The 13296-nt window shown below is 40.7% G+C and overlaps 1 protein-coding gene across 1 annotated transcript in view; it reads left to right on the forward strand.

Moving 5' to 3' along the window:
- The first annotated feature begins 5835 nt into the window (after nt 1-5835).
- The window catches only part of LOC308293221 (uncharacterized protein), a 59330-nt gene continuing 51869 nt past the window's right edge, over nt 5836-13296 (forward strand). The window contains exons 1-5 of the mRNA XM_080735657.1: nt 5836-5925; nt 7176-7299; nt 8933-9025; nt 10025-10117; nt 12678-12770. Coding sequence (XP_080591783.1) covers nt 7193-7299; nt 8933-9025; nt 10025-10117; nt 12678-12770 — 386 coding nt within the window. The 5' untranslated portion in view covers nt 5836-5925; nt 7176-7192. The remainder of the gene's footprint in view (nt 5926-7175; nt 7300-8932; nt 9026-10024; nt 10118-12677; nt 12771-13296) is intronic.

The raw sequence follows: 13296 nt of genomic DNA on the forward strand, positions 1-13296 counted from the left end.
CTCATCAGTCAGGACAGCGGGGCATCAAAGGACATTAAGGCAAGGCTGGGAAAGGCTCAGGGTGCCTTCTCCCAACTCCGCTCCATCTGGAGATCAAAGCAATATAGTCTTAAAACCAAAATGCTCCTCTATAACAGCAATGTTAAATCCGTCCTACTGTATGGTGCGGAGAGTTGGAGAGTGGTGAAAACGGACACCAGGAAAATGGAAGTGTTCCACAACAGATGCCTCAGAAGAATATGCCAGATCTTTTGGCCAAATAAAATCTCCAATAATGAACTGTACAAAAGAACAGGGAGCCGGAATATCACCAAGGAGATAACGCACAGGCGCCTGAGATGGCTTGGACATGTACTGAGAATGGAGCAGGACCACATCACAAAGGTGGCCTTAAGATGGACCCCACCAGGCAAAAGAAAACCTGGGAGGCCTAAGACCACCTGGCGCAGGACTGTGACACAGGAGCTGGAACAGATGAACCTGTCATGGGGAGAGGCGCAACATGCTGCCAGGGATCGAATGCAATGGAGATCGCTCATTGAAGCCTTATGTCCCATTGGGGACGAAGAGGAGTAAGTAAGTAAGTTAATGACAGTACAGTTCACTGGTACAAGGTCAACTAAAAGGTACAGTTTCATGACGGTACAGTTCACTGGTACAAGGTCAACTAAAAGGTACAGTTTCATGACGGTACAGTTCACTGGTACAAGGTCAACTAAAAGGATACGCTCAGGAAAGCACATGGCTTATTTACATTGAAATCCTTTTTTTAACTCATAACATTGAATGACAGATCACAGTACTATGCAGAAGAAAATATGAAAGTCATAAAAAACACAATGCAAACATAAATGGTATTTACCACAGTGTTGTGACAGTGTATTACTTTAAATCCTTTCATGCCCTTCATTAATCACTCATCTGTTTTGCATAAATTAATTAATTTGCAGTATGTGTGTCTCAACACACACATGGATTAATTAATGAATGATTGATAAAATGTATTAATTAATGTGCAGTATGTGTGTCTCACTGCTGCAGTGCAGGGCATCACAGTATTGATCCAAGACTTTCTCATCAACATAGAAAAAAACTATTGACCTTTAATGGAACATAAAATAAAACTTGATCTCCTCTCATCCTCAAGGGGCATCGGTGGTTGGTTTGCAACTGAAAGGTTCCTGGTTCGATTCCCTGGACCGACCGACAGAAGTCTGGATGAGGAAGTGAAGGTCTCCACTCCCCCTGCCAAACCTGAAGGACCAACAGTTCATGTAAGAGTATTTATATTGTTAATTCTGTCACATCATCTGTTATACTGTTAATTCTATCACATCATCTGTTATACTGTTAATTCTATCACATCATCTGTTATACTGTTAATTCTATCACATCATCTGTTATACTGTTAATTCTATCACAGCATCTGTTATACTGTTAATTCTTATATAATACGCTACGTAAACATGACCATCTTTCCACCAGAGATAAGGTAGGCTATGTTACAGATAAATATCTGTTTCCATCAGAACTGACTGAAAATAACTTTATACTTGACGTTTAACCACATGAACGATCTGTCAAAAACGAGAAAGATCCAGGGAAAAAGGAATCCCTAGCACCCGCCCCCTAACCCTAACCCTCCTTGTGAACCTACCTCACATAAAGGGATAATGTGAAGTTGTTGAATTGCACCTACTGTACATAAATGCATATTGTGAAGTTGAATATATTAATCTGTTGCACACAGAACACACTGTGAAGATGTTTACAAAAGTTAAGTACAGTAGCAACTACTGGAAAAATGCTGTTGGTGTATAGAATATGCCAAACTTTTTGCACATGTACATCTGAGGATGCTCTTTTCTTTTCCTGTTGCTCTTTTTGCCGATCTACAAGCTCACAATGTGTCACGATGTGACGTGTTGTGTGAAAGTACAGGGTTAGGGTGGGAGAGGGAGATACATGGAAAACAACTGATCATGTCTACACAAGTCACAGCACGCTAGAGAAGGATGTGAAATAATCTAGCGGTAGATGTAGCTCACTCATAATGCACGTGCAGCCACGTGCACACGCATTCACGTTTGTGTGTGCAACAAGCATGGACACGCAGTGGCACACACTATAAAAACAGGCAGACGATATTCTGTGGTATAATGTCATTAATGTATGCAACAACTCTACTAACCAACGGTAAGACAGAATGTTGCATGTTTATTCTGCTGGCTTCTTTTTTACAAGGCCACTAAAAGTAAACTGCTGCAGAATTAATTAATTGCTGAACAGGGTTTGACCAGAGCAAATATCATTTACTTATACTAGGCTGTGACGCTGACAACAGAAGATTCCTCTTTGTACATTTGTACAACACTTGTTTTGTAGTGCGCTGCATGCACACATCCTGACACGAGTTTTACAGATAGATCCTATAGCCCGAAGGGACAGTCAGCTGAGTCCGTGTTGTATTGGTTGTTGTTGGTTGTCAGGGCGATATCACAGGGGATCTGTCTCGCCTCGTCCGCTGTGGTGACTGGCTGGCTTACTTCACATGAACACGTGCCTAAGTCAGCGAGTCACTAAAGGACAGGCAGCATAGTGCTGCATGCATGGGCGGCATGAAGGGTTTACGTTAAATGAATAAAGAATAATGGTGTGGCATTGAGCTCATGGATTCATGCATTTACCTTATGGTTCTGTGACTGGAGCAGATTACTATGAGTGAGTGATGTGATGTATGGACAGTATTGAGCAGATTACTATGAGTGAGTGATGTGATTTATGGACAGTAGTGAGCAGATTACTATGAGTGAGTGATGTGATGTATGGACAGTAGTGAGCAGATTACTATGAGTGAGTGATGTGATGTATGGACAGTAATGAGCAGATTACTATGAGTGAGTGATGTGATGTATGGACAGTAGAGTTCTCAACGGGCCTGTAAATGAAGGCCTGGGCCTAACTGGGTCCTACATTTTAGGCCCTAAAAACATTGGGTTGGGTATGGTCGGATTTGGGAAGAATTTGAGAACTCTATCACAGTAAAAGTAATAAAATAATAAAAATAAAAATAATACAAATATATATTTTCTTTTTTTTCTAATGGACAGTCTGTTGATGAGTGATGTGATGTATGGACAGTCTTTGGTACTTAAAAGTACCAAAACATTATGCACAGTGTCCCATTTCAATGTATTATTATATTATTATTTTTAAAGATTTCTTTCGGGGCTTTTAAGCCTTTATTGATAGGACAGTAGACTGACAGGTCTTTATTGATAGGACAGTAGACTGACAGGTCTTTATTGATAGGACAGTAGACTGACAGGTCTGTATTGACAGGACAGTAGACTGACAGGTCTGTATTGACAGGACAGTAGACTGACAGGTCTTTATTGATAGGACAGTAGACTGACAGCTCTTTATTGATAGGACAGTAGATTGACAGGTCTTTATTGATAGGACAGTAGACTGACAGGAAATGGGGGGAGCGATGGGGAGACACGCAGCAAAGGTCGTCTGCATCACAGGTCAATTGGACAAACTTTAGTAAAGTTAAAGTATCTCATAATTACACTCAAGTACAGTACAGTACTTGAGTAAATGTACTTACTGCAGGTGCTTTCCACCTCTGGAGTACAGTAATAGAGAACAGAAGTGTTTGTCAAACAAAGAAGTGGTTCAGCTGGTAGAACTGCATGTCCTCAAGTGACCCGTCACATTCACCACACGTTGGCTTGAATTTCACCCTGCCATGAAGAATGTGACAGCAACAGACAGCAACCACTTTGATCCACACACAATAAGTGAACATCTGGACAACACATTGGGATTATAAAACAAAAAAAGGACTAAAACTTAAAGGTGATACACCATGCATTTAAAAAGTATTTATGTCATATTATTTATGTCCCAAAAACGTTTTTCAAAAGATTTGAGGCTAAATTACCACTCCTGAATAGAGAGCCTCTCTCATTTTTTAATGTCTCTCAGAGCATTTCAGCTGCAGTACCACCTTTGGCCTGAACTGCCCATATATCGACATCCCTGCTCAGAGTATCTGACATCACTGTTATGTCACTTCACCTGTGATGTCACAGTGATGTGTCAGGGGAACCACAGTGTCAGGCGTTACAGACAGACAAGCTGTGACGGTTCACATACTAAACTGCGACCTACGGTCGCAATAAATACTTTAGTTTGTTGTAGAGCATAAAGTATAAATACTTTAGTTTGTTGTAGAGTATACAGTATAAATACATTAGTTTGTTGTAGAGTATAAAGTATAAATACTTTAGTTTGTTGTAGAGTATAAAGTATAAATACATTAGTTTGTTGTAGAGTATAAAGTATAAATACTTTAGTTAGAGTATAAAAGTATCAATACTTTAGTTAGAGTATAACGTATAAATACTTTAGTTAGAATATAAAGTATAAATACTTTAGTTAGAGTATAAAAGTAAATACTTTAGTATTGATTCATGATAAAGATCACATTAAGCTCAGATCTATACTTCATGGTCTCACAGTGTCACAGCTTGTAGATCTGCTATTTTGGGTCCATGAAACCGTTATGCAACAGAGTGACCTGGAACGACCCTCCAGTCTCTCTCTCTCTCTCTCTCTCTCTCTACAGTTATGGGAAGTCACATGACTTCAGAAAAGTGGTGTTCTTAAAGGGACCCCCCCCCCCCTTCTCTCTCTCTCTCTCTCTCTCTCTCTCTCTCTCTCTCCTCTCTCTCTCTCTCTCTCTCTCTCTCTCTCTGCACAAACATCCCTCTCTGAGGAAAGAAGCAGGAAGATTTGAACCCACAATCTTTGGATCACGTTAGGGTCGTTTTTCAGGCAGCAGGGACCCCTTAGCTGAGAGAGAGATGAAGCAGGGACCCCTTAGCTGAGACAGAGATGAAGCAGGGACCCCTTAGCTGAGAGAGAGATGAGGCAGGGACCCCTTAGCTGAGAGAGAGATGAAGCAGGGACCCCTTAGCTGAGACAGAGATGAGGCAGGGACCCTTAGCTGAGAGAGAGATGAAGCAGGGACCCCTTAGCTGAGAGAGAGATGAAGCAGGGACCCCTTAGCTGAGAGAGAGAGAGAGAGAGAGAGAGAGAGAGAGAGAGAGAGATGAAGCAGGGACCCTCCCACTACATTATTGTATAACATTGTGTTTCAGATTTTCATAGATTTCATAGATTTGTCAAGCACAATCATCAGTGTTGTGTAAATTATTTGTATTTTAGTTTTCAGACATTTAAGGCTGATATAGTAGGCTACAGGGTGGGGTGATGAGCTATCATCGTGGTGTAGTTTTCTAGCTATCACCTAAAAAGGTTAAGAGCTATAACTTCACCTGCAGTGATAGGATCATGCACACTCCAGGTGAAGTGATAGTTCTTCACCTTTTTAGGTGATAAGCTGTCACCTGTTGTGATAGCTAGAAAACTACACAGCGGAGATAACTCATAACTAAAATGATTTTTTTTTCTATTTTTTTCTACTCACACAATGGAAACTTGAGGTCAATAATATCTTTTTGTATTTGTCGCATTCCTAAGACAAACTTTTGATTATAGTAAATGTACCCCCATTGATTCTGGATGGGGACCCAAATGCCATCCAGAATAAATTAGTAAGTAAGTAAGTAACATTTGTTGTAATCAAATTATTGTTTTAGGAATAAAACAAAAACAAAAAAGAATATCCATGAATTCAAGTCTCCATGGTGTGAGTAATCATTTTGGGGGTGAACTACTCCTTTAATCCCTGACTGTGGAGGAGGCGGGGCTACAGCATGTAGTCTAGTCTATAAAAGAAACACAGTAGAAACAGACAGGAACCATTTTGATCCACACACAATAAGTGAACTGAACATCTGGACAACATATTGGATTATAAAACAAACCAGAAGAACTTAAAGTTGATGTAAAGTAAGTGTTGTTTTATCACTAGGCTACTACATCCATCGGTTTTACACAGAAATAGTGTAGGCCTATAGCCTACTTTATGTTTTCTTATAATAATAATAATAGGCTACCACTCCCTGTCTCTGCCTGTCTTTACTTGTTCTTGTGGTTATTATGTTTCATGACACCAGCAACACATGTCTCGACAGAGCAGAACATTTAAGAGCAGAGCATTGTGAATATGATGAAGTCTATTATTTAACGCAACGAGTGACATAGATTTGGTATAATTATGACGGTTTAAAACCCGTGTCAGTTTCCCCTTTCTAAACGGCTGAAAGCTGCTTGGTTTCCATTGTGAGTTAACAGTGTGATCCGGTCTAGAGCCCCCCTACTGTATCCTGTCGTTTGCACTCACACATGCATACACGCAGTGTTTCCTTTCCAGACCGGATCTGCAACATGCAAAGAGACTTTATCCCCAGCTAACCTCGCCTCACCAGGCTTTCTAGGGGGAAATCCCCACCTCACCAGTTTACTGTAAACCACGTGGTATAGGGGAGGATAACCATGTGAAAGAGAAGCAGTAGGGTGTGGTTTTCTTTGAGTATTTAATATTTGTCAATGTAGAATAAGGTATTTTACAATTTAAAAAGTTTTAGGCAACAATTAAAATCTGTAAAAAAGAAGAAGAAAACAATACATTATTTTAATAAAGGTACTGCTGAACCAATCGTCATCTCAAAGCTGCAGTCCATATCTTAGTTTAGTGAATAAAACATTATTTTAACCATGGTAGAGTATGTTAATTAATAGTATTATTAACATGATATTCCAACGTCTACCTCAGACCAGCTGTTAGTTCTGTTGTTGCAACAGCTGTGTCTCTGTGGTCTAGTAGGACCCCTGTTGGTTGACAAGAGCTACTGCATGCATCTGCATCTACTGTAGTCTCATCATTATGATGGTGATATTGTTGTTCATCTACTGTAGTCTCATCACTATGATGGTGATATTGTTGTTCATCTACTGTAGTCTCATCATTATGATGGTGATATTGTTGTTCATCTACTGTAGTCTCATCACTATGATGGTGATATTGTTGTTCATCTACTGTAGTCTCATCATTATGATGGTGATATTGTTGCCTCATAAAACATATTACTGTCACTGTTCTAGAAATGTGTTGATTGTTCTTTTTATTCTTTTCTAATGCCATGCATGTCTAGCATGTTGTGTTTTCTGATGTATTTTATTGACTGTAACCTTGACAGGTTTAATAAAGAGCAACATGGAAGCTGACAAACATCACATCCACAGAGCAGAGTCTCCAACACCCAGTGATGTGTCTATGGAAAATCCTCCAGACTTCAGAGAACCTGGACCTCCACACACACAGTATGTCAATCCTCCTCTACAATATATAACACTATGACATGACAAAGTGATCTCATGCATGTGTAAACTACTATAAAACAATACATATCTATCTAGGTCGTCCTCAGATTAATAATAAATAACAGTGTGTCTTCCCTGTTCAAACTGTATATATTATCAGTTACAATGTGTTCAGTTTGTGAATGAAGTTGTACAAATCACAATGTCACTATACAGACTGACTGCTTGTGTACATGACCTGTCTATATGGAACACGCTATCTGGAAAAAAAAGAGGGAAAAAAAAAAAATATATATATATATATATGTATATATATATATATATATATATATATATATATATAAAATTAACAAATATGTAATATCTATATCTGTGCAACACAACTAAGTGATCTCATGCAAATGATTGAAAACCAAGAGCGTATTGTTTCCGAGACCCTGTCCTCTATTTAGTGGAGAGCACATCCCCACTGGCCGTAAACCAGGGGTATTCAACTAAATTGTTCAGGGGGCCACATTGTCAGAAACCCAAGGGGCCAGGGGCCGGACTAAACAGCATTGCAATAAGTTGTAAGCTTGTTTACAACATGTTTCGGCTACTTCTTGACCTGGAGCCCAGGACCCATGTTTCTCCCACACATTGTGTTAGCTTAAGTTGGCTCAGCGTTGAAGACAGGGTTAAACAACTAAAAATGGGATTGACTTTCAAAATAGTCAACGCAAATCTGCCTCCATCCCCTCAGTACCCTCATATCTGCCCTCCATCCCCTCAGTACCCTCATATCTGCCCTCCATCCCCTCAGTACCCTCATATCTGCCCTCCATCCCCTCAGTACCCTCATATCTGCCCTCCATCCCCTCAGTACCCTCATATCTGCCCTCCATCTCCTCAGTACCCTCATATCTGCCCTCCATCCTCTCAGTACCCTCATATCTGCCCTCCATCCTCTCAGTACCCTCATATCTGCCCTCCATCCTCTCAGTACCCTCATATCTGCCCTCCATCTCCTCAGTACCCTCATATCTGCCCTCCATCCTCTCAGTACCCTCATATCTGCCCTCCATCCTCTCAGTACCCTCATATCTGCCCTCCATCTCCTCAGTACCCTCATATCTGCCCTCCATCCTCTCAGTACCCTCATATCTGCCCTCCATCCTCTCAGTACCCTCATATCTGCCCTCCATCCTCTCAGTACCCTCATATCTGCCCTCCATCCTCTCAGTACCCTCATATCTGCCCTCCATCCTCTCAGTACCCTCATATCTGCCCTCCATCCCCTCAGTACCAGCATATCTGACCAAACATGACAAAAAGTTAGCAACCCCCCCCCCCTTACATTAGCCCCACCCCCTTGTTTCCCCTATCCTGTACATAGTGTTTTTATAACTGTGATAATATTGAATGTTTTCTTTGCTTGCTATTATTTATTATGTCCATGAATTTAATACAGAGGGCTTCCAACGTAAACAAGATCGTAAAAGGTCTTATTTGGGATGTTCCTATTAGGCAGGGTGTTTAACTGTACTTGTACTTTTCCATTTTTGTTTAATAAAATAATCAAACAAAAAAAATACACAAATAAAAATACTTTTTCATTCACGTGATAAATGTATAAACATTTGTATGATTCCAGAAGTCACAGAGCAGAGTCTCCAACACCCAGCCTACTGTCTATGAAGAGTGACCAGTCTAAAGGATACCCTCCTAACTTCAGTGATGAACCAAAGTATGTCAATCTATAATATGACAAAGTGATCTCAAGTTATGTGCAAACTACTATAAAACAAAACATGTTCATATTCAATCGTTTGCTATTAAGTTAGTGTTCAGTTTGTGAATCAAGTGGTACAAATCACAACAAAGTGACAGTCAGGGTGTGTAGAAACAACAGACTTTAGGCAGTGTTAATTTGGCAACGTACACAGGCACTTATTACACTTATTACCCTATTACACTTATTACCCTATTACACTATAACATTTATTACACTTAGGCCTATTACACTTTAAGTGTATGTTCATATTCAATCGTTGAAGTCTCCAACTCGAGCCTGCTGCATTAAGGTGAGCACACAGTGCCACACACACCAGGAGCTGTGCGCTGCACGCATCATCTCAGGTCAGTGCATGACGCATGTCGTAGACTTGTATGTAGATTATATTATGATCGACCCCAATTGAAGCCCGACAACCAATTTAGCCTTGCTGAATTATCAGCTAATCGTCACTGGGGGGCTGCAGCAACAGCACACACACACACACACACACACACACACACACACACACACACACACACACACTCACTCACTCACTCACTCACTCACTCACTCACTCACTCACTCACTCACTCACTCACTCACTCACTCACTCACTCCACACACACACACACACACACACACACACACACACACACACACACACACACACACACACACACACACACACACACACACACAAAGCAGCCTATATAATGCTGGGCACATATTATAATATAACTTCAGTACCCGCCGCCTATGCCCACTTCTAATGTTATCATGCAGCCTCGGAAGCCATGCGTGTTTTGTATTGATTTGCCTGGTTGTACACAGCGTTGCACCCGCAGTAATGCTCCACAGGGGAGAGCTCAGGAAACCAGTCTATACGCACACTACGCATGCAGGCTGTTCCTGTTGTTGAAGAGCCCTAAACAGTTCATGATAAATGTATAAACATTTGTATGATTCCAGAAGTCACAGAGCAGAGTCTCCAACACCCAGCTGTGTGTCTATGAAGAGTGACCGATCTAAAGGAGTCCCTCCCCTCTTCAGTGATGAACCAAAGTATGTTAATCCTCCTATACAATATAGTAGTAAGACGCTCTAAGGGCGAGAAGCACCCTCTATATAGTGCTTGGCTGTGTGCTCGTGACATCTCACTGTCACGATATGTCTAAAAGGCGAGGTCACGCACATGGGCGCGTGCAGACTATGGATATAGCCCCATATATGGAGATATAGCCCGATATATGGTTATCCCTGATGTCATCAATATAATTCAGCAAAAGGATATAGGATAAAAGGATATAGCCCATATATGGATATCCCTGATGTCATCAATATCATCACAGCTCAGCAGAATGATATATTATAGAACATAGCCCCATATATGGAGATCCCTGACATATTAGTACTCCATATGTAGAGCTACTCGACACAATCTACTGACTTATCTGGGTGTGACCTCATGGACTCCATATTTGGACCAGGACAAGACAAAGACAGACAGGCAAAGAACTGGTGTGCTGGCATCAGTCTAATGTAGAACTGCATATCGTCATTGTCGGGTGAAAACCTTAAAACCGTTTTTCATTTTAAAAATGATTTAAACGAGTGAAAACAGCCGATCTACAAGCAAACAACGCCTTGCACCTTTCACTACCTTTGTGCGACGGCCTTGTATGATGAAGCAGGGCTTTACTTTATTTACACATTTGAAACTTGGAGATACGAGGTTTCTGCCCGACAGTGACGATATATGACATAGCTGACATATCGTAACATCAGTGTGATGTCACAAACACACAGCCAAGCACTAGAGCAGGGCTACTCGACTTCAGATGGCAAAGGGCTGCAAGCTAAAAATGACGGTCCCATTTTAGACGTTTACAATGATTTTGTAACACACTTCATGACAAGCCTAATAATTAAGGAAAAGCACAGAAAACAGCAACATTTCCATCTATATAAGCCAGGCCAAACCTCATTGAACCAAAAGATTGTCATGGATGGAATGATGAAATTATCACATTTTATAAAAAAAAACATTGGCAATGTAAAGGTATATTTTCTCATGCCAATAACACTATATAACAACAACACTATATAACAACAATTGAATTGAACAGATAGTAACAGTCAGAGTGCAACAATTCAAATCAATGACTCAAATGATATCCTAGAAATGAAATTAAGTCTTTCTTTTAAAATATTTAAAATACTGTGAATAGGCGTTTATACATATTATTCAATCACTCAAACCCCAGCATCCCTATTCTTTGGGGACATTCACCAAAAATAGCCGATCTACAATAATAATATTTTTACTGGTATGATCATGACGGGCCGCACAGACATTAGGAAAGCAGGCCGCGGGTTGAGTATCGCGGCACTAGAGGTTGGCCATTACCCCAAGCAGTACTCATTGTGATGTCAGAAGATTGACAAATGAATGATGTATTTTGAGTGACAAATTAACGAGGGGTTCTGAGTGAGAAATTAATGAGGGATGTTGAGTGACAGACAGGATCTGGTGGCTTTCATACTAGCGACCTGCGGTCGCAATAACACTATAACATGACAAAGTGATCTCATGCTAAGTTACATGTGCAAAGTACTATGAAACAAGACATTTTCATATTCAATCGTTTGCTGTTAAGTTAGTGTTCAGTTTGTGAATGACGTGGTACAAATCACAACAATGTGTTCAGTGGTGAAGTGATTGATTGTTATCTCTGTCAGGTTGAAGGCCAAGTCTGCCTGTCTGTGGCTAATCTAGCAAACTACTAGTCTCGCGTAGCCAGACAACTATTCCACAATCTCCCAATGCTATATAGAGTCTGGAACGGCAGCTCCCCAACGGCGATTATCGGAAGTAGCCACTGCTGTACTGAACTGTAGTCCCATTGGAAACATAACAGAAACACAATAGCTCAGACAAAGTCATTCGAGTGGCCTATACTTGTTATGGGTGTATAGTTTAAGAAAACGTTTGAAAACATCATGGAGGTAACACCAACAACACCAGAGAAAGACGAAATAACGCCCCCAGAAATATTGAAAGGAGACATAACGCTTCCAATAGGACATGTTATTGCTACTGCACCAAGGGAGCGGTTGCATCACATCCGCTTTATCTCACACTCATCGTTTCTATTTCCGTTTGCCAGACTGTATGCCGAGAGCATTTGCCCAAATCGCGGAGGCAACAGTCTGGCCTTGCGAGACTAGTAAACTACTAGATTGACAAGCCAGACCTGGTCCGTCCTATAGACTGGTTTCTTGTTTACAAACATTGAGACTAAATGCACACGTGACTGTATCATGTAATCAATTCCGTCCAATCCCCAAACCTGTTGTTTTGGGGAGCGCTGGTTTCATTGGCTAATTTTGGTACCGAATCAAACGTGACGTGGACCAGAAACCTGTCTATACACACTATGCAGGCTGTGAAAGTTTTCTCACTAACTCCCCGTTCACTCCCCCGTTCACGTGAACTGGGTGATTTATTTTCTGCTGTTGGATGGGTTTTTTCCTGTTGTTTCAACATTGAAGAGCCAAACCTAGAAATAAAATGACTTTTTGCATTCACATGATAAATGTATAAACATTTGTATGATTCCAGAAGTCACAGAGCAGAGTCTCCAACACCCAGCTGTGTGTCTGTGAAGAGTGACCGCTCTAAAGGAGTCCCTCCCCTCTTCAGTGATGAACCAACGTATGTTAATCCTCCTATATACAATATACAACACTATAACATGACAAAGTGACTTGTGCAAATTACTATATATATTATTTTTTTGTATTCAATCGTTAGCTTTTCAGTCAGTGAATGAAGTGGTAAAATCACAGCAATGTGTTCAGTGATTGATTGTTATCTCTGCCAGGTTGAAGGTCAAACCACTGTCTGTCTGTGTCTAATCTAGCAAACTACTAGATTGACAAGAGCCAAATGTCTTGTTCACACTGCCAATAGTCCAAGGAAGCCAATTCCTGAGTTATGTTTATATTTTCATGGTGGCGCTATACCAACCCTCTTTACATTTTGGCCTTTAAGTCTTGAACCAATGACTGAAACTGTATCCAACCCGGCCTGGTGGAGATATGCTCTCTGTTCTACTTATTCTCATGTCATGTTGGACAGTCATGGTGTCACATGTCATTTACATGTTTTGTTCCCAGTCTGGTTCTGTACAAACATTATGGACACAAGACATTAACTATCAGTCTGGTTCTGTACAAAC

The sequence above is a fragment of the Nannobrachium achirus genome (genome assembly GCF_963921795.1).
Source record: "Nannobrachium achirus genome assembly, chromosome: 10".
Taxonomy (NCBI): domain Eukaryota; kingdom Metazoa; phylum Chordata; class Actinopteri; order Myctophiformes; family Myctophidae; genus Nannobrachium; species Nannobrachium achirus.